A 20,784-nucleotide genomic window follows, 5' to 3' on the forward strand; every position below is an offset into this window, starting at 1 on the left:
GCCCGCGCCGGGCGCCGGAAGCCTGCGCGGCCCCAGTGAGCCGACGCGGAGCCAGGTGGAGCGGCGAGGTGTGGTCCCCCCGCGGGCACCGGCGGAACGCGTTTGAGTGCGGGGCGCGCCGTGACCCCGTAGTGACCGGCGCAGAGACACGGGCGCGACAGTGAGCACTCTGCGTTTTTATTTCACAACTGGGCGCCTTCCTTCTTCGGGGAGGCGGCAACGGGAGGTACGGGTTCCGGCCCCGGAGCCCAGGGGAACAGAAGATGGGTCGTCTTGCTTCACCCGTCTCGGCTGAACATGTAGAGGAGCAGGTCCACCACCCGGTGACTGTAGCCGTATTCGTTGTCGTACCTGGGGAGGGAGGAGGCGGGTCAGGGGATTCCTCTCGACCACTCCCGCTCTCCCCCCGCCCCCAATCTCTCGGACTCCTTCCCCCTCACCAGGAAATGAGCTTCACGAAGTTGTCGTTGAGCGCGATGCCGGCGTTGGCATCGAAGATGGACGAGTGGGTATTGCTCACAAAGTCCGTGGAGACAACCTGGGCGTTCGAATTTCAAGATAAAGTGTGGGTCGCCGAGCAAGGACCTCCAGGAGCCCAGGCTCCGACTCTTAGGCACATTGGCCATCCATTCATTTGCAATATCTGGTGGAGCCCTGCTGTGTCCGGGTTCTGGGGATGGTATGAGGACGGCATACTGGGGCTTTGCCTGCTGGGGGTGGCCAAAGGACTAAGAAGGCAAACACCCTCATGCTGCACCAGTAAACATGACTTCCTGGTAACGATGCGGGCACTCAGAGCGGGCCGGCACGCAGGCCCTCTCTGAGGGGAGGTGGTCAGGCTGGGTCTGGATGTCTAGGAGCATCTGGTCAACTCAGGCCCTCAGCAGTGCCTGAGATGGAAGGAGCTACAACACAGAGGCCCTGAGGCCTTGGGCCTTGTGTGGTGTTAAGGCCACAGAGGAAGGTGTTCAGCAGTGGGGGGGATGTGATCTGATTTGCTTAAAACGAGATCCCGGTGGCTGTGTGAGAGTGGACCTATAGGAACTAAAGCACAGAGGCAGCACCAAAGGTGGGTGTACAGAGATGGCATGACGGGAGCAAAGGGATGGTGACATCCTTGCTTCACAGGGAGGCCACCCGGCCATGGCCTGTCCCAAGTAAGCGTTGAAAAATGGGAGCCATTGTCTTGTTCACTAAGCATGTATCGAGCGCCTGCTGTGTGCCAGGCCCCGGGAAGATGGCTGGGGCCACGGAGGTGAAAAGATAGTCCCAAAGTCCGTGCTTTCTTGTGCACGTGCTAGCAGTGCCAATAGTGACTATGAAATGAAATTTCAGGTAAGGGAAAGGGCCAGAAAGAGATTATCTTATTGAGGACAGAAATTGACGTAGAGACTCGGAGGTGAGGGCCGACTATGTGGCCACCTGGAAGAAGAGCTATCCAGACCACAGGAATAGCAAGTGCAAAGACCCTGAGGCAGGGACAGCAGACCTTCCCAGCCCCGCAGTCCCTCTCTTGATACACTGTGAGCAGCTCTTTGGCAAGTGGACAATCACATTTCCTCCTCAGAGGGCTCCTCCGAGGGTCCCCCTCCTCAGCCCCTACCTCATCCTCGGTGTAGGCAAGGATGCCAGCCATGGGCCCCTTGGCTGCTGCTTTTATGGCATCTTTGATGGCCTTGTATGAGGTAGGCTGGGCCAGGCGGCAGGTCAGGTCCACGACAGATACGTCTGGGGTTGGCACCCGGAACGCCATTCCTGTCAGCTTCCTGGAGAATCCCACATTAGGGGTGGGAGTCAGAACCCATGGACTTTTCTGTCCACCCCTCGTTGTCTCTGCTTTCCCCTCAGTGGACATCTCAAAGATTGGGGGCCAGTCCAGTCCTCCTGGGTGCACCCCCTGACCCTGGTTGTAACTTTCTGCCCTCATACCCGCTGAGGGATGGGATGATTTTGCCCACGGCCTTGGCAGCCCCTGTGGAGGCTGGGATGATGTTCTGGTGGGCACCCCGTCCATCTCTCCAGGCCTTCTTTGATGGCCCGTCCACTGTCTTCTGGGTGGCAGTGTAGGAATGAACTGTGGTCTTGGGAGAGGAAGAGGGCTGAGTTGTTGAGGCCTTCTCCTAAACTCCCATGCCTCTTTTTCCCAGGCCTGAGGTTCTAACCCAGGTGTGGAGACTGGTGTGGCCACCACCAGAGACCACAGGAGGGCCACGTGCAGGCCAGGGTCCAGCCTTGTCTGCAAGTTGCAGGGTGTTTAAGAGACTACCACCTGGCTCCTCCTCCCGAAACAAGTCTCTCCCTTTTACCACCACACACTAAGCAAGTCCTGGGAGGAAGGTGTAGAGTTTCCCTGCCATCCCTCCTGCTCCAGCCCCTCTCCAACTCACCATCAGCCCTTCCACGATCCCAAATCGCTCATGGATGACCTTGGCAAGGGGGGCCAGGCAGTTGGTGGTGCAGGATGCATTGCTGAAATGGCCCAGGTGTGCAAGGGCACCGTGAGGTGAGGCCCAGAGCCAGCACTACCCCCCTCACCTCTCAGTTTATGCACACAGGCCTGGTTTTGTGAAAGTCAGGATGGGGATGAGAGAGATCACTGGGGGTGCCTTCAGGCTGAAGGAGGCACCACAAGTGTGGCCAGAGAAGCTCCCCAAGCATGTTCCCCAGGAGCCGTGCCGTTCTAACAGTCTCAGGGTAATGTTAATGTGATGGTTGTTAAGGCTTTGGGAAGGGAGATGTGAAAGCACCAGGGGGCTATTGGGAGTAGGGGTGAAGAGGGTGAGGCTGGCACGTCCTCTGGGTGCCACCCACACGCTTCAGAATGTTGCTGCCCGTTACCTGACAATTTTCATGGAGCCAGGGTTATAGTTCGTCTCGTTTACCCCCATGACAAACATGGGCGCGTCCGGTGACGGTGCGCAGATTACCACACGCGCGGCACCTGCCTCAATGTGGTTCTAGAGAAGGAGCACAGATGTCAGGAGGTGCTTCAAATGTCACCCCCCCCCCCCACCCAGCCAGCCCCAGGCACCTGTCCCCCACGTACCGAAGTTTCCTCTAATGACAGGTACACACCCGTGGACTCCACCACAAAGGGGCTCCCAACAGACTTCCAGGGGATATCTCTGGGCTGCTTGCTGTGGAGGGTGGCAGCGCTGGAGTCAGTCTTTTGCTGCATGGCCTTGCCTTCACAGTCATGGCCTGCACTGTTCAAAAGGCTGACCAGACACCTTCCTGCCTGGCCTGCAACTGTCTTGTCCCCCCACCCCATATCTAGCTGTCCCAGTGGATTTGATCCTGCTGGTTTTGCCTTTCATCACTAACCCCGCCTTGCGGGCCTCTTTTCTTGACTCTACCCCGCCTGCTATGCCTGGGTCCAAGCTGCCACCTTCCTGATTCAAGCCTCAACGCCCCCAGGGGGGGCCATCCCTGACTGCTCCCAGCCAGGTCAGGTCCATTCTACATATGCTGCCCAAAATGTGGGCCCCGGCAGGGTGAGGCCTGCCCCGCCGCTTCCGGTCCCCAGCCCTGACAACCTCCCCACAGCCCTCCTAGTCCCTTGTCCTCCACCGAGAGCCCGGTGCGAGAGGCTGGGCAAGTCTCTAAAGACACTCTACATCCCTGAGAACGGATCCCAGGGGAGAACTGAAGCCTGAGGTGGCCCTGGGGCCTGCGGTGACTAGTGGTTTACATTAGAAAGTAAAGGTGATTCTGTTTGCTGTTTGAGAAGCTCACATTTCCACTTGATAGCCAATGTTTGTATTTTAAACATCAGACACCTAGTGTTTGCTGTCTTCTACTTGGCTTTAGCCAAGCAGCGATAAGTGAATAAACCGTATACTGGTTTTTTCTCTTCACGGGGTTTATGACAACAGTGATATTTTCTTCTGCGGTTATTTGTCAGCATCTGTTTTGTCTTCTAGACCACTCTGTGCCACTGAGCCTGCACCCTGTAGAGGGTTTCAGTGTTGGTGGGGGTTTTTTTGTTAACCATTATACACGCCTGCCACATACCCGTGTTCTGAGTGCTCTACCTTATCGAACTCCTTTAACCCTGGCGACCTGAGGAGTAGGCACTGTTACTGGCATTTTTCAGAGGAGCCGGCACCTGGGCAGAGCCGGCTGAGAGGGCAGGCGGGCTGGCCCTGGATGCACTGTGAGAATGGAACAAGCGAATGAACAAGCTGCTTCCCATCTCCCTGGACCGCCACACATGGTTCTCTCCGGTCATCTGTTCTGTCAGGGTGCACTTTTCATCATCTGGCCCAACTAGTTCTTCTCTGCTGCCCCCTTTTTCCTGCCTTCCAAGTTGCGGTGGAGAGGGGAGCACTTCATATTCCTCTGCCGTTGCTGAATTGGCATCTCAGGAGACCCCAGCTCCTTTTCTAGGCTGTCACGGGCCCTGCCCTCCTGCCCAGAGGGCTGTTTTGAGGATTCCATTCATTCTTCAAGGAAGTAGAGTCTACCCAGGGCTAGGGCCTGCGTCTGCGGTGCCAAAGCCGTAATGGCGACACAAAGCAAGAGGGCCCTCCCTGCGAGACGACTGTGGCTTTGTGGGAAAACACCCTTCCCAATGTCCCCCCACACCTGTTAACTTCGGTCGTACTCCCCACTACTGCTGTGGTGGGTATGATCATCGTCCCCAGCAGATACCGTAGGAAACAGGCTAGGACATTTCAGTCTCTTGCCCAAGGTCACACAGCTAGGAAGGGGTGAAGCGAGGGTAAAACACACAAACCCCATGGCTGGTGCCGAGTGCCCGAAGAACATCCACAGTGCAGTGACAAAAGCGGGCGGACAGGGAAGAGCTGCTGGAGTCACCAAGGAAGGCAGCACCTGAGTGCTGGGCGCACACCGAGGGGACAGACGGGATGGGGAAGGCAGGGAGAGTGCCCCAGGTGGCAGGAGCGCCAGGCTGAGCAAGGAAAGGACACAGGATGTCTGAGCAGTGACTGCTGTGCCGGAACTGTGTTAGGGGTTAAGATTCCAAACTTGGCTCAGGCAGCTTATATACTCAGGGGCTCTCCAGTCCCGCCTCCACCCACCGTCCTGCTCATCCTGCTCGCACCCAGCCCTGGGTGCCTCGTCACCAGCCCTCCTGCCCCGCGCGCATAGACACTGAGGTGCTGGGAGTGGCTGCGGCTGTCTCAAGCGGCAGCAGGGCCAGTTGTGGCTGCTAATTTACATTAGAAAGATAAAGAACGGTTACGGCTTCCCCTTTTATAAATTTTTACATTTTTTATCTTGAAAGTTTATATTTGAAAGCATATTAAATATCTAACATTACTGCTTTTGATTTACAGATTCTAAACATATCTTTCAGTGGCAGGAAGGGTAGTGATGTCAGCGTGAACCACGTGAAATGGGTACTAAGGAGTCAGCATTGCCCAGGTGTAAGAGATACTCGTTTAGGGTCCCAAGAGGTGGATGGCCGGCTTGGCTGGGATGACATGGAAAGGCAGGGGGGAGCTAATAGTCCTGGGGGCCCCCATCAGGAGGGGAATGGGAAGCCACTGGAAGATTTAAGTAGGGGAGTCACCACGTCCAGGTGATGTTTTTAAAAGGCCTCTGTGGCTGCTCTGTAGGAACCAAGTGGAAGCGGTTGGCTAGGTGGTGATGCCATTTCCTGGGAAGGGAGATGAGTAGGTTTGGGGGTTGAAGGAGAATCAGAAGTTGAGTGTTAAACATCGAGTTGCTCTGCCTGTGAGAAAACATGTAAATGTGTGCTAAATAAAAAGAGTGGGTCACCTTTCTAGATTAGTGTTTTTACACCATTTTAGGGGCCAGGGACTTCTCAGACCCCTCGAGCCCAGTACCCAGAGGCACGTGCACACACAATTTGGGGGGTTCTGGGCCCCACACAAGGGGCTGGAATCTCATCTGGTCATCTCTACAGCTCCTGCGTTAATCTGCTGCAGGCATGCATCACACTGCTTCCCTTACCACTGGAAGACGCTGATCTCCTGGTTGTCTACGACCAGCTGTCCGTTCCTGAATTCCACGTTCCCCTTGTACTGGCCATGGGTGGAGTCATATTTAAACATGTACACCTGTGGGAGACAGGATGGCTCCCAGTCTTGAGTGTCAAGGGTGGAGGAGCTAGCATCCCAAGGGTGTCCCCACCCTGGTGAAGGAGCCACACGGCATCTGGGAGCCTTCCATGGAGCTCTCCCGAGCCCCCTCCCCACTCCAGTCCCACCTTTCCCAGGTCTACCGTCGGCCTGCTGCTCACCATATATTCTGGGTCAATGAATGGATCATTCACTGCCACCACCTTAACACCCTTCTCCATGCAGGCGCGTAGCACCAGGCGGCCGATGCGTCCAAATCTGTCCAGGGACAAGGGTTGTGGGGGTTGTCCTCAGAATCCTCGCCAGCAGGCAGAGGAGGGGACGGGAGAAAAGGGGATAACAGGAGGTGCACTCTAGGGTACTGGGTGGGACTCAGTCTGGGGAGAGAAGGCAAAGTGCGGCCACTGTCCTCTCTTGCCCAGATGTCCTCTTCAGCCTCTTCACTGCTTCTGCTACCCATTCAGCCCATCCCCCTATCCCTAATCTTGTAGCTGGATGGATCTTGTAGAGCTTAGGTCAAATTATGTCTCATGGCTGCAAAACCTCCATGGCTCTTAGTCAGTAAAACCAAATCTGGACTGCTTACCATGGCCTGCCAGGCCCCTACCAGCTTTCCCCTGCTCCCTGCCTCCTTTTCTCCCTTGCTTGCTCCCCACCCAGTGCCAGTGTGCTTCATGCACTGACTTCCTGCCTGTTAGCTCACTGAGCTGTCCCAACCTCAGAACTGGCTACCATTACTCTCTCCAGCCTTACTGTACCCAATTCCATGCTGTTCATGTCATGTGTCACTAAACTGTCGTGTTCCTGATTCCCACCAGAATGTGAGCCCCTGTACCTTCTCCCTGTATTTCTCCAGCCAGGATGGGCAGAATGAGAGCACTGATGGTGAGAAATGGGGAGATGCCTCAGGCAGCAACCAGAGGAAAGGCTGGGCCCTAAGCCTTCAGGAGCGGCTAGGGCCAGGCCTGACTCACCCATTGATGCCCACGGTCAGCTTCCGAACCACAGGGACCTTCTTAGGGGCAGGAGGCGGGGCTTCCTCCTTGACTGGCTCAGGTTTAGGCTCTGGCTCAGGCTGGGGCTTGGGCTGTGGCTCTGGCTCTGCCTCAACCTTGGGCTCAGGCGGGGGTGGTGCTCTGGTCACTGTTGAGGAGGGTGGGGACAATGAGCTGCACCACCATAGTGGGAGAGAATGAACCCTTTTTGCCACCCAGAACCTGTTGCTGGTTCCAGGCCCCTAGTGGCCAACCACCTAGCCCACTGTTTCTGCAACCCATCTGATCCATAGAATGATCAGGGGGTAGGCTTACTTAAAATACCAACGCCTGGGGACGCCTGGGTGGCTCAGTTGGTTAAGTGTCAGATGCCTTGGTTTTCAGCCCAGGTCATGATCTCATGGTTTGTAGTTTGAGCTCTGTGTTGCTGTCAGCGCAGAGCCTGCTTGGAATTCTCTCCCTCTCTCTTTCTGCCTCTCCCTCGCTTGTTCACATGCACTCTCTCTCTCTGAAGATAAACTTAAAAAAAAAAAAGATACACATGCCAGGGCCTCTCCCCTAGAGATTGTAACTCATTATGCATGTATTTTTAACAATCACTTGGAGTGATACCGTCTATGCCTCAGTTTCCTCCTCTGTAAAATGAAAATAATAGTACACTCTTAGAGAGTCACTGTGATTAAATGAGATGATATATGTGATGCTTATGATGGAGTCTAGGAGACAGTCCACATACATTAATATTTCAAAGATTATTTCCCAAACTTGTCTGATAATTGTGCCAACCCTGTGGTCCCCAAGCTGTTCTGATGATAAGAATCCCACGGTCGGCCTCTTCCTAGGGAAATCTGATTCAATAGGTCTACACTGAAGCCAAGGACTCCTGATTCTAAAAGCACTCCAGGTGATTCTTATGCTCAGAGTAGTAGGAAATACAGGTGTATCAAAACACGAATGGAAACCCACTCCAGCTTCCACCTCTCCAAACGTACACGCTCCCACTCCCATATGGCACTTGAAAACCCCTGTGTTTGGAGGTGTGCTAGCTGCGCTACAGATAAGGGCTTGAGGAGAGGAGGGGAGACGTAGAGGCCGCAGTCAGGGGGCCTGGCCGGCAGAGGGTTTCTAGCTGGGAATCAGGCCTGAATGTCAGCCCCTGCTCAGCCACCTGCGTGGTCTTGAGCAAGTGAATGAGCTCTCTGGCCTGTTTCCTGGTGTTGCATCTGCACCTTCTACCTGGGGGCTGCTGTGAAGACTCAGATCTCCAGGCCCAGTAGGTGCTGACCTCAGCGGAGGGAAGAGGTTGCTACCAAGAGTACTTGTGAGGAAAGGAAGAGAGAAGAGGTTGGAGAGGCCCTGGAGGAGGAAGGTGGGTGTTGCTCTTGGCGCCAGAATCAAAGGCACTTGGGAGGTGGTGGGGCTAGGAGCCGTGGGCCAGCTGGCCTGTGGGTCTCCCTGACCTCTACCGGCTGCCGCAGTCCATGTGGTCTGAGTCTGGACTGTGGGTCTCCAGGGGCAATACCAGTTCATGAAGGTATTAAGAGTTTATTGGTGGCAGTGACCCTGTGGCTTTGGTGACCTAGGATGTTTGCATTCCTGGGGGTTCTGCTTCCGCTATCACGAAAGGGAGATTCGTTCATCTGGGCTAAGAGTGGGAATCTGAGACCACTCGGCGGCCTTTCGGGAGAAAACTCGGGTGGCTCTCCTCTCCCACCTGCCCCCAGGCTTTCTCTCTCCTCCCCTCCACTCCAGGGGTGGGGTGCGTGGGCTGGAGGGAAGCTCCTGCACTAGGAAGGAAGAGCCTGAAGGAGCTTCAGTGATGAAGCATCACCTGGTAGGTGAAACAAAGGCAACAGGCGCGTGCTCTCCTAATTAAGATGACGCTCCCATTTCCTGGGTGCTGCCATGGGCTAGGTGCCGTGCTGAGCTCTCGCGGCCACCTGCTCGCTGAATGCTGTGAGGCAGGAGCGATAAATCCGCCTCAGAGGGGAAACCGAGGCCCGAGGTCACGGGGCGAGCGCTGAGCAGGCGGGAGGTCCGCAGCGGGCAGCAGCGGATCTGCCCCGCGCAGCTCCTCGGGGGTCCCTCCCACCGCCTCCGGCCCTGGCACCCCGGCCGCGGTCAGTACGGAGGCAGCGGAAGCAGCCGGGGGAATGCCGGTTGCCCTGTGGCAAGACCTGGGTTCATCCGGCTGGAGTGTGGGTGCACCTATGGCTGGGTGCGGTAGGGCTGGCTGCCCAGTGGCTCGGAGCAGGGGACTGCGAGTCCCAGCGCTACTATTCTGGTGCTGAGAGACCGAGGGAGGCGGCTCGCGCTCTTCCCTGCCGCTCTGAGTGGGGTCAATAAACACCCTGGTCTCACCGGGTGTTTGTGAGGTTCCAATGAGCGCACGCCTGTAACGTGCTTGGCGCGGCTCTCGCTGTGCACAGGCCGAGGAGGACAAAGCCCGCCAACCCCCATGCGGCCTTTCCGCGCTGGGCGATAAGAGCGTCCCTCCTACGTGAAACCCAGCTGGCTGAGGTTCTTCAGCAACCTGCGGCCGTTCTCAGAAATGCGCCCTCGTAGACGCGGCTCCGCCCCTGTCCCGGCCCCTGCTTCCTTGCTCCCACCAAGCTCTGGCGGCGCCACGGCCGATGGGGGCCGCTATCTGGCCCGCCGCGATCGCTATAGAAACCACTCGGCCACCTGCGCAGGGGGTAGGGACGGAGGGAAGCGGCTCCGCGGTGGCAGAGTCGCGGGCCAGCGGCGCCGCACCCCGCCTCCTGACCCCTCTCGTGGACACTGGGCGGCGGGCACGCGCGCCGCAGGGGGCTCGGGGCTGCGGGGGCTCCGGCCCGCCCTTTCTCCCGTTCCCCGGGGTCGCCCCGCTGCCTCCCTCACCCGGGCACGGCTGTCGCAGTAGCTGGACAACGGTGACGTTGGTGAGGACGATGTCGCGTTTCGACATGGCCTAAGGTTTCATTGCCTGGTCGCTTCGGGAGCTGCCGGGACGTTACTGCGGTGCGGGGCGCCCAAGCTAGTGGGGTCGGAGCGTCTCGCCGTGACGTCACAGTGCCCTGTGACGTCACAGAGGAGGCGGTGCGAAGCGTGTGACGTCCGCGCGCGTGCACCGCAGCCCCCAGGCCGCCCGCCACTGACGTCTAGAATAGAATCCAGCTTTTTACACTGGTCTCCAAAGCCCTGGTGTCTCTCTCTCTCTCTCCGCCCCCCCCCCCCCCCCCCCCCGGGCACACTGGCTGTGTGCTGCTCCTTGACCCTCCTCTGGTTAGTTAGCTGCGTAGCTGCGGTTTGTTTGTTTTTGCCTGGAAAGCCGTGTCCTTGCTCGGCTGCCTCCTGGTTTCCCTCCGGCGCCACCCTTTAAGAGAGGCCCTCCTGACTCCCATCTGAAGTTCTGTCCTGCCTCAATCACTACCGACCATCGCCCTCACCCCCTCAACCCGCCTATCTCCCAGGAAGCTTTGTCCGACTTCGCTCCCTGAGTTAGATGTTCCAGTGCGCAAAACTCCATCGTTATACTCCCTACATTTTTATTTTTCTCACAGCAAATGTCTCTCCCTAAAAATCATCTTGTTTATTCGTTTTCTTGCCGGGTGTCTCTGCCCCCTAGACTCTTGGAGGGCAGAATGCTTGTCTACCTTCACTTTTCTATCCCACTGACTAGAGGAAGGTTTGGCACCTACAGTGCTCACTCAATAAATACCAGAGTGAATACAGAAATACTGCATCCTCACATTTCTTCTGACTCCCAATCTTAAATTTAAGTGACCTCCAAGTCAGATCCTCTCACAGCATCCCATTCTTCTTGTGACTTTTCACATAGTTTGTCATGATCTAGTTATTAATGTACTTGCTCAACGTATCCCCTGTCGTTCACCATGGGGCCTCCACCACCTAAAACTGTGCCAGGGCAAAGCAGCTTCTGGGACAGATGGACAGATGGCTCCTTTCCTCTAAAGCACTGGGGGTGGGGGCTTGCTTGCACATCTGTGATTCACAGGCAAGGGCCTTCACCTGCAGGGCTAGCTGACACACAGCTGTGACCAAGATTTAGGGAGTGTGGGGGTTTGGGTCAGGAGGGAGTCACCATCTCAGAGAGAGGTATGGAAGCCACAAGAGGCAGAATGACACCACAACCTCTTCCTTCCCCAAGCCTTCGTGGGAACTCCGTTTGCCAAGCACCTGCCATGGGACAGGGTGAAGGTGAGGCTCTCCTGTTTGGATGCTTCAGGGAAGGGGAACTGAAAATAAATTGGGTGTACAGATGGGGAAATTTCAATGACTCAAGACCAAAATACAGGTATTAATTAAAAGGGGGACAAACTTAACATGTATGATGGGGGCTGTGGAAGATCACCCAAATGAAACCAGGACTGAAGAGGGGCCAGTTTTGTACAACTTTACAATGACAGATGTGGAAAGCTAGATGCAATTAAAAATTTTCTTAGAAAATATAAAGGGGTGGGGCACCTAGGTGGCTCAGTCGGTTGTGACCGACTTCAGGTCATGATCTCATGGTTCACAAGTTCAAGCCCCGTGTGGGGCTCTGTGCTGACAGCTCAGAGCCTGGAGCCTGCTTCGGATTCTGTGTCTTCTCTCTCTGCCTCTTCCCTGGTGCTCGCTCGCTCTCTCGCTCTCGCTCTCTCTCAAATATAAACATTAAGAAAATATAAAGGATCAACAGTGGTGTAAAAAGAAATGACAAATCTGAGCCGGCCAATAATAAAAGAAGAAACAGAGTTAAGATTTATCCTCCCAAAGGCTGACCCAGATTCAGACGACTTTATGAGCAAGATCTGCTAAAGCAGAGGTTCCTGGGTGGCTCAGTCGGTTAGGTGTCAGACTTCAGCTCAGGTCATGATCTCGTGGTTTGTGAGTTCGAGCCCTGTTTCGGGCTCTGTGCTGACAGCTCAGAGCCTGGAGCCTGCTTCAGATTCTGTGTCTCCCTCTCTCTCTCTGCCCCTCCCCCCACTCACACTGTTTCTCTCTCTTTCTCTCTCTCTCTCAAAAATAAACATTAAAAAAAATAAGAATAATTAAAAAAAGATCTGCCAAAGCCTCAGGAACAAGTGTTCGCCAGCCCATAGGAATGGTTGCAGATCCTAACCAGAGCGGGGAGGCCCTGGGCAGGGCATGTGCTCTCTGAGGCCGTGTGTGTGCTCCCACCGCTCCCTCCCGGGGACCGTTTGCTGTGACGCTGGGCCACAGAAACCTCTTTGACTTGCTTTAGAGAAGCAACAGGGCCACATGACCAAAGCCAACAGAGGACGGCAAAGGAAGGACGACTCCAGGCCAGTCTCTTATGGCGCCAGATGCCAAAGTCCTGAATCAAGTAGTGGCAAATGGGAACGGGACTGAGAAGCACTGGGGCTGCCGGGAGATGGTGGGATGGGCAGAGAGAGGGGTGGAAGGATACGATGGAGTGCATTTCAAAAGGAGAAACCCCACCTCTCAATCTCAGGGCGGATTAGGATTCTGAAGTTCACCACCCGCCCCTCCCCACCCTGCAATCTCCTGGCACGGGAAACTCCCTCATTTAGGCACCGGACAAGGGCAGAAGAGCCACACCTGAGGTTGCCCAGGGATTTGGCTTTGTCCCTGGAGCGTGAAACTGGGAGACAGATTTAATGAGTTCAAGCTTGGAGACGTGGCACGGTTTGTCGCCCTCTACAGGAGTGCCTAGAAATGGCAGAAGCCCCTGGGTCTCTGGGCCTGGGCGTCAGGACCCCGGGTGGCACCATGGGTCCTCCAAGGGGGTGGGCCTTTGAACAGAGCTGACAACACGTGCAGATTCTCACCACACCTGGGCACCCACGCACATAACTCTGCCACCCCCGCTCACTCACACCCTGTACATTCCTTCCTGTGAGCCTTCCCACCGGGAATCCCACCTCCACCCCCTCTCTATCTCTCCCTTTGGCATCAAAACCCAAATCTCTTTCACCCCTGCACCCAACTTACCCACACACTGGCTCTCATTCTTCTGGTCTCCGCCTGCCTCTAAACTAGCCCCAGATAACGATGCTGCCACAGACCGACCAGCCACCACCTGCCCTTCCTTCTGGTGACCTTTGTCATGCCCAGGCTAGACTCCCGGCTGTTCCCCTCCAACCCCTGCCACCATGTGAACGCTGGGGGCTTTAGGCTGGGACCGAGGAGGCCCCAGGGGGAGGAGGGAAGGAAGGATGAGCCCCTGGCCTCCAGCCCAGGTTCTGGCTGACACTCTCTTGCTGCCCCCGGTCTTCGGCCCCTCCCCGTGGCTGCCTCAACCGGCTTTTCAGGAGACACTGCGTCCTGTCCCAACGCATGGCAATCAGTCCTCTGCCCTTGCCCAAGGCCTAGGAAGCAGGAGCCAAGGTTCTGTTATGAGAATGTGTCCTGGCTCCAAAATCTGTAACCCTCCCCAAGGGGCCCTATGCTGCTCTGGGGACCCAGGCACCCCTCTCTCCAGCACCCTCTGAGACTCAGGCTCCCTTAGCAAGCATACTATGTGTACTTACATCACATACTTTTGGGGAGTGCTTCTTTTAATCCATCCACTTGTTTAGCCTGGAAACATTAACTGAACCCCAGGCAATGTTCTAAAAATTGAGGATGTAGCAGTGACCAACACAAAAGCCCTGTCCTCTGGAAGTTTACAATCTGATAGGTGATGCAGACAATATAAAAGATAATTTTGGGTCATGGTAAATACTTATAAAAATAAAAACAAAAGGATGATATCATCCAATATAACTGAGAGACAGCCAGAACCTGGGCTGGAGGCCAGGGGCTCATCCTTCCTTCCCTCCTCCCCCTGGGGCCTCCTCGGTCCCAGCCTAAAGCCCCCAGCGTTCACATGGTGGCAGGGGTTGGAGGGGAACAGCCGGGAGTCTAGCCTGGGCATGACAAAGGTCACCAGAAGGAAGGGCAGGTGGTGGCTGGTCAGTCTGTGGGAAGGTTCTTGTTTTGTTTTGTTTCATTTTTTGTTTTTAGAAGGCCACATTTGAGTCAAGAGCAGAATAAGGAAGAACCCACCATGTGAAGATCTGAGTTGTGCGTTGCAGACAGGGAAGACGGCAAGTGCAAAAGCCATGGAGGCAGGAATAAACCTGGTGTGTCTGAGGACCAGGGAGAAGACCCATGGGGCTGGGACGCGGTAAGTGTAGGGCAGGGGGCATCTACTGGAACAGTAAGAGCAAGGTCTGATGACTCCTTCAACTCCCTAAGAGTGCTCTCCTTCCCTTGACTGCACCTCCCATCGCCCCAGACTCTCACTCCTGGGGAAACTGGATCCTTCCGTCCCCCAAGAGGAGTGAAGAGCCAGGCCTGGGTTGTGAGGATGGGCGTGCTGGAAGGTGGGGTTGGGAGAGAGGAGACCTGGACGGTGGGGGAGGAATGAAAAGGGGGGGGGGTTGGAAGGGAGGCCATCTGGGCTTTGGGGTGGAGGGCCTGAAATGGGCAAGAGGCGAAGATGCCACGTGAGTGTTCTCCATTCATGACTCACCCTCTCTGCCTCCTCCTCTTCATTGCTCAACTCAAAGCTCTCTGGGAAATACCTCCCTGACTGGGGACCAAGTCAGTGCCTCACAGGGTAATTGAGTCATGAGGGGTGGAGAAGAGGGAGGGAGGTAGAGGATAAATAGCAGCTTTGCTTCTCTGGCTCCTCTCTGCATCCTCCCCACCCTGCCAACAACATGCACCTTGCCAGTTTGCTCAGCTCCTGCTCCCTCCTACTGCTCTGGGGGGCCCTTCCTGGATGGGCGGCCAATGATGACCCCATTGAGAAGGTCATTGAAGGAATCAACCGAGGGCTGAGCAATGCAGAGAGAGAGGTGGGCAAGGCCCTGGAAGGCATCAATAATGGAATCACTCATGCTGGAAGGGAAGTGGAGAAAGTTTTTAATGGACTTAGCCACATGGGGAGCCAAGCTGGCAAGGAGCTGGACAAGGGCGTCCAGGGGCTCAACAACGGCTTGGACAAGGTAGCCCATGGGATCAACAATGGCATCGGACAAGCAGGAAAGGAAGCAGAGAAGTTTGCCCATGGGGTCAACAACGCTGCTGGACAGGTTGGGAAGGAGGCAGACAAAGTGATTCAGGGGGTCCATCATGGGGTCAACCAGGCGGGAAGCGAGGCAGGGAGGTTTGGCCAGGGGGTCCACCATACTGCTGGGCAGGCTGGGAATGAGGCGGGGAGGTTTGGCCAGGGGGTCCATCATGGGGTCAACCAGGCTGGGAAGGAGGCAGAGAAGTTTGGTCAGGGGGTCCATCATGGGGTCAACCAGGCTGGGAAGGAGGCAGAGAAGTTTGGTCAGGGGGTCCATCATGGGGTCAACCAGGCTGGGAAGGAGGCAGAGAAGTTTGGTCAGGGGGTCCATCATGGGGTCAACCAGGCTGGGAAGGAGGCAGAGAAGTTTGGTCAGGGGATCCATCATGGGGTCAACCAGGCTGGGAAGGAGGCAGAGAAGTTTGGTCAGGGGGTGCACCATGGGGTTAGCCAGGCTGGGAAGGAGGCAGAGAAGTTTGGTCAGGGGATCCATCATGGGGTCAACCAGGCTGGGAAGGAGGCAGAGAAGTTTGGTCAGGGGGTGCACCATGGGGTCAACCAGGCTGGGAAGGAGGCAGAGAAGTTTGGCCAGGGGGTCCATCATGGGGTTAACCAGGCTGGGAAGGAGGCAGAGAAGTTTGGTCAGGGGGTGCACCATGGGGTTAGCCAGGCTGGGAAGGAGGCAGAGAAGTTTGGTCAGGGGATCCATCATGGGGTCAACCAGGCTGGGAAGGAGGCAGAGAAGTTTGGTCAGGGGGTCCATCATGGGGTCAACCAGGCTGGGAAGGAGGCAGAGAAGTTTGGTCAGGGGGTCCATCATGGGGTCAACCAGGCTGGGAAGGAGGCAGAGAAGTTTGGTCAGGGGGTGCACCATGGGGTTAGCCAGTCTGGGAAGGAGGCAGAGAAGTTTGGTCAGGGGGTGCACCATGGGGTCAACCAGGCTGGGAAGGAGGCAGAGAAATTTGGTCACGATGTTCATTATGCTGCAGGGCAGGCTGGGGGAGAGGGGGACAAAGTAGTCCAAGGGGTCCATCCTGGAGTCAACCAGGCTGGGAAGGAGGTGGAGCAGTTTGGCCAGGGAGTCCACCATGGGGCTAATGAGGCCTGGAAGGAGGCAGAGAGGTTTGGCCAGGAGGCCAACTATGCTGCAGGACAGGGTGGGAAAGAGGGAGAGAAAGTGGTCCCAGGGGTCCACCAGGGAGTCAACCAGGCTGGGAAGGAGGTGGAGCACTTTGGCCAGGGCGTTCACCATGCCGTTGAACAGGCCGGAAAGGAGGCAGACAAAGTGGTCCAAGGGGTCCACGATGGGGTCAACCAGGCCGGGAAGGAGGCAGAGAAATTTGGTCAAGGGGTCAACCACGCTGCCGGCCAGGCTGGAAAGGAAGCGGAGAAGCTTGGCCAAGGTGTCCACCATGCTGCTGGCCAGGCCGGGAAGGAGGTGGACAGGTTGCAGCAGAATGTTCATAATGGGGTCAACCAAGCCGGCAAGGAGGCCAACAAGCTGCTGAATGTAGGTGAACAGGGGTGGGGAACTGGGGAGAAGGGGCCGGGGGGAGGAAAGTTAAACCCTTGGGACATTTGGGTGGTCCATGTAGCCTGGGTTCGGTGAAAGAAGCTTGGGCTGCTCCACGGCCACGCCCCCTCTCTGGGCTCAGCTGGCCAGATGGATCAAACCACCTCATGGCAAAGCCCTGTATCAGACAGCGTGAAAGGGGCCCAGCCCCACCTTCAGGGAGCTGCCCTCCCAGTTGAGGAGGTGTAAAGAGAGGCACACGAAGCCCCTCCTGGGGAACAGGAAGTGGTTACTGGGCCAAGATCTGTGGCAGTGCAAACAGAGTGAGTGTTGAGAAAACCCAGAGCATCAGAGGAAGCACGGGGAATGGCTTCTGGAGACAAGCCCTTTTCTGCTTCATTTTCATAACAAGCCTCTGAGGTAGGCAGGGTGAGGGTGCTGACTCCCTGATTCTCAGATAAGGAAATGGAAGCTCACAGGTTTTCAGGGGACTTGCCAAGGTCCTGTGGCTAGCACTCAGCAGAACGGGCACCAAGGAGGGGGCATGGGGACCAGAAGGCTGACCCCTGCCTGCCTCAATTCCCCACGCTCCAATCTCCACGAAGAATCTTTAGGACACCATCTTGAGGACTGGCCCAGACCTCGACCTTGAAGCCGACAGCCACATCGGCTGCCAGGCAGGGACCCAGGGGTGGGTGGGGAGGAAGGGACTCTGCAGAAAGTATACGGGGTGGAGGGGTGGGCTCTGGGTCAGACAGCAGTCTTTGTTGGGAGGAGGTCAGGAGGGGGAGGTTTGTTGTGGGATTCAAGGCTGACCACAGCAGCAGACGCACTGCTGAGTATCTGGGGATAAAATTAGGACAGGGATCAACCCAAGTTAGGGATCAGGTCAGAGGGGGTAGAGCCGAGGTCGGGCTGAGGTCACACTAGGATCTGTGTGGGTTCTCTGGGTTCCCTTTCCAGTCAGGGCCTTCTCAGCAACAGGGCATGCATTCAGTGAAATAAGAGGGAATTGGGGAAGACTAGTCAGGAGGGGGCAGACATCCTTCCAGGCTTTTCTTCTCATCTCACAGAATTCCCACAGCAACATGGGCTCTGGGTTTTCCTTCTGGACAGTGAGGGGACAGGGGGTTAGCCTATGCCTCCCACCCTGGCCCCTGCTACAGGGCAGCAGGTCAGTGGTGGAAGATGAACTTGGAACCCCTCAAGGGCTGACGGGTTATAATGACAGTCTGGGCTTCATCCACAGGGCACTCATCCAGGCGTTTCCACCGGCCAGCACGGAGGGGGCGCAACCACAACATTAACATCTGGAGTAAGTCTCCCAAGTAGCACAAGGGAGGGGAGGCCCCGCTAGGGGGGGCGGTGGGGCACGTGCTGGTGACCAACCCTCTTGTCCTTGAATTCCAGGCCTCGGTCAACAAGGCCTTCCTCGACTTTCCAGCTCTGTGGCAGGTGAGTGCCCACGTGGCTTCTACATTGTGCTCTTGGCCTCTGGAGACATAGTCACATCCCTTCCCACTGCCCGTTCACGGACAATGTCACGGTGGACAGACTCAGCCTTGCAGAGGCCATCCATTCGACCTGTTTCCCAGCTCTGGCCTTCCCTTCCTTTGCCTGCTCTGTGTCCCTCGCCCCCTCTTCTGGCTGCTTTCCACTCCCGTGGAGGTGGACATAAGCTGGCAAAACAGACTCACGGGGGGCCAGCGGGGGAGGCACTGCCGAAACCCTCCCCTCCCTGTGCCCAACACTTCTCACCAGCTTTCCTCCCTCAACGCACTGTGAGTCCCTCTGCTGCCCAGCCTCTGCTGCCTTACAGCCATATGCCGGTGGGAGGCGGGGGGAGCCTGCCGCTCTGTCCATTGCCTGGCTGATAGGCACCCCCTCGCCCCCCAGTATAAAGGCTCCCGTGGACCCTGCTCCCTACTCTGGGCCCAAAGCAAAGTCCTAGCTCTTCTCTTTGCAATTAGTACCTGAGCTGCAAGAGACTGGGGCATAGGATGAGGGTGGGAACAGCCCCAAGGCACACCCTTGTTTATTCCTGGGCCGTGGGGGTGGCAGGGGATCCTCTGAGGCAAAACGGACAGGGCCCCTGGGCTCCCACAGAGGCCCCTGGCACCTCTGCCTGGGAGGGCTGTCTCCCTATTCTTCCTGAATCTAGGAGTCTAGGACATAAGCAAGTCCGAGGTCAGAGAAGCTAGTGTCAATGTCCCTCTCATTTTCTAGGGGGCTGAGGACAGAGGCCTTGGTCCCCTCAGGGCCGCGTTCCCTGCATTCACTCCCTCTCTCCTCTCTTCCAGAGCGTCATCGCCATCATTCCCTAAACTGATGCACTGGCCTTACTCAGCAGACTGACTTTCCTGTTGTCATACTAGCTGACAGGACCTGGAGGAGCTGGGGGTGGGGGGACAGATTTCCTGAGTCTCGCAAGGGGTCTGTACTGGGATTTGTGAATAAATACGACGCGCTTTTACTCTCATCATGGTCCGCCGTGCTCCCCGAGGAGGGGTTGGGTGAGGGGAGGGGGGAGGATTCTCTTTTCTCTTCTTGCTACTTTGCTGAAGGAGCTGGGGGGGGGCGGTGGTGACACACAGCGGGGCTGAGCTGGAGACGTCGTCGGGCTGGTCAGATGCAAGAGGGCACTCAGAGGGAGGAGCCATGCCTCGCTGGCGTGCAGCATCGCGCATGCTCAGCACTGAGAGGAGCATTCGGGCCGAAAAAGCGGGCAGTGGGGGAGGAAGCACGAGGAAGAGGGTGGCGGGAACCTAGTGCAGCCCCAGGGAGTGGCGTCCTCATTGGGAGGTGTGGCCCGGAAGGAATAACAAGGACAACTTGTATTTATTGTGCATTGCTGGGCTCCCTGCTGGGTGCGTGACCTCACTAGGTAAGAGGTTCTGTTATGGCCCCTTTTACTAGAGAAGCACATGGAGGCTCCCTCAGGTTAAGAAACATGGCCAAGGTCACATAGGAAGTGGAGGAGAAACAAGAGCTACAAAGCATGTTCTGAAAATAGTCTTTTCCTGTTTGGCACCCGTGTGTGTCAGGGGGTGGGGTGGGGGCATCCGTGCAAAGGAGAGAGGGAGGAGTTGCGTGTGGGAGATGCTTGCACGGGGAGGAGGACCAAAGGCTCAGGTGGCAGGCACACCGATGACAGGAGGGCGGGCCTCTTTACAAGACAGGAACGGTGACGCGGAAGGCCTGGCTTTCGGATGTGCGGTAGCAGCTATTGCTTACTAAGCACTTACTAGGTTCCAGTACTGTGTGAAGAGCTAGAACCATTTAAGCCTCTCACAACCCAAAGGCAGAAGTCCTCTTGTGATGCCCATTGTGTGGATGAGGAAACGGAGGCTCAGCGGGGCCAGGGCCTTGGCTGTCTATTGATAGAACCTGACCTTTCCAAATTGCCTGGAAAGTCTCCAGAATGCACTGGCCTGGGTGCTGGGACACCTGCACTCCTCTTAGGATCAGATGCCTGCGGGCAGCTTCCTTTCCTTCCAGGGGCCAGAATTTCCTTCTATATGAAGGGGGGCGGGGCATCTGCAGGGGAGGACTGCAAACATGGCTTCCAGCTCCAAAATTCCATCACTTGTGGGGCCAAAAATTAGAGACAAAAATTGCCCTTGGGGAATTTACAGGCTTCCTGGGGATAGAAGGCATATAAACAGAATATGAAAACAAATACAAAGCAATGCCTCGGTGAGAACTAAACGCCACACCAGGAGGGGCGGGGCCTGCATGGTGACCTTCCTGACCCTTCTGGTTAACTGCATTTTTCCGGATTTGCAGAATACCATCATTTTTATCACATAGGGTCCTTCCCTTCCCCGGCGATATTTTGATTTGAAAATATTTCAAATGTAAAGATTTTTTTTTTTTTTTTTTGAGTGAGAGAGTGTGAGCTGGGGAGAGCGGCAGAGGGAAAGAGAATGTTAAAAAAAAATTTTTTTTAATGTTTATTATTTATTTTAGAGAGGGAGACAGAATGTGAGCCAGGAGGGGTAGAGAGAGAGGGAGACACAGAATCCGAAGAGGTTCCAGGCTCTGAGCTGTCAGCACAGAGCCTGATGCAGGGCTGGAACTCACGAACTGTGAGATCATGACCTGAGCCAAAGTCGGATGCCCAACTGACTGAACCACCCAGGCGCACGCGCACACACACACACACATACGCACAGAGGA

At 56.1% G+C, this 20,784-nt stretch overlaps 2 protein-coding genes across 5 annotated transcripts; one reads left to right on the forward strand and one right to left on the reverse strand.

Moving 5' to 3' along the window:
* Positions 1-45: 45 nt before the first annotated feature.
* Positions 46-19,084, forward strand: SBSN (suprabasin). 4 transcript variants are annotated; one of them, XR_006961838.1, is made up of 5 exons: positions 46-226; positions 14,039-14,201; positions 17,855-17,920; positions 18,016-18,060; positions 18,906-19,084. XR_006961838.1 is itself a non-coding variant. In XM_047078240.1 (4 exons), exons 1-4 carry the CDS (start codon positions 14,740-14,742, stop codon positions 18,927-18,929), a joined length of 1,998 nt encoding a protein of 665 aa, XP_046934196.1. In that variant the 5' UTR covers positions 14,525-14,739; the 3' UTR covers positions 18,930-19,084. The 4 variants fall into 4 exon arrangements, 1 of the variants encoding a protein (XP_046934196.1); XR_006961839.1 differs by having other exon boundaries at positions 46-160; XM_047078240.1 differs by lacking the exons at positions 46-226; positions 14,039-14,201 and adding an exon at positions 14,525-16,602.
* Positions 171-10,041, reverse strand: GAPDHS (glyceraldehyde-3-phosphate dehydrogenase, spermatogenic). The gene is made up of 11 exons (XM_047078242.1): positions 9,947-10,041; positions 7,046-7,214; positions 6,233-6,329; positions 5,944-6,050; positions 3,047-3,137; positions 2,839-2,957; positions 2,388-2,469; positions 1,930-2,081; positions 1,604-1,766; positions 441-538; positions 171-351 (listed from the first exon to the last, which is right to left on the reverse strand). Exons 1-11 carry the CDS (start codon positions 10,011-10,013, stop codon positions 279-281), a joined length of 1,218 nt encoding a protein of 405 aa, XP_046934198.1. The 5' UTR covers positions 10,014-10,041; the 3' UTR covers positions 171-278.
* Positions 19,085-20,784: the final 1,700 nt, after the last annotated feature.

Source organism: Lynx rufus, unplaced genomic scaffold (genome assembly GCF_022079265.1).
Source record: "Lynx rufus isolate CCGP_SWC_20201006 ecotype Redwood Valley unplaced genomic scaffold, mLynRuf1.p SCAF_16, whole genome shotgun sequence".
NCBI classification, from domain to species: Eukaryota; Metazoa; Chordata; class Mammalia; order Carnivora; family Felidae; genus Lynx; species Lynx rufus.

What these genes read in the sequence shown, in the direction of transcription:
- SBSN (XM_047078240.1), top strand. Translation starts at nt 14,740, where the DNA reads ATGCACCTTGCCAGTTTGCTCAGCTCCTGCTCCCTCCTACTGCTCTGG. An exon ending in AGGCCAACAAGCTGCTGAAT is followed by an intron (nt 16,603 to 17,854) that starts GTAGGTGAACAG and finishes CTTCATCCACAG; the next exon opens with GGCACTCATCCAGGCGTTTC. An exon ending in CCACAACATTAACATCTGGA is followed by an intron (nt 17,921 to 18,015) that starts GTAAGTCTCCCA and finishes CTTGAATTCCAG; the next exon opens with GCCTCGGTCAACAAGGCCTT.
- GAPDHS (XM_047078242.1), bottom strand. Translation starts at nt 10,013, where the DNA reads ATGTCGAAACGCGACATCGTCCTCACCAACGTCACCGTTGTCCAGCTA. An exon ending in GGCTCCATGAAAATTGTCAG is followed by an intron (nt 2,470 to 2,838) that starts GTAACGGGCAGC and finishes GGGCCATTTCAG; the next exon opens with CAATGCATCCTGCACCACCA. An exon ending in TTGCCTACACCGAGGATGAG is followed by an intron (nt 539 to 1,603) that starts GTAGGGGCTGAG and finishes TCGAACGCCCAG; the next exon opens with GTTGTCTCCACGGACTTTGT.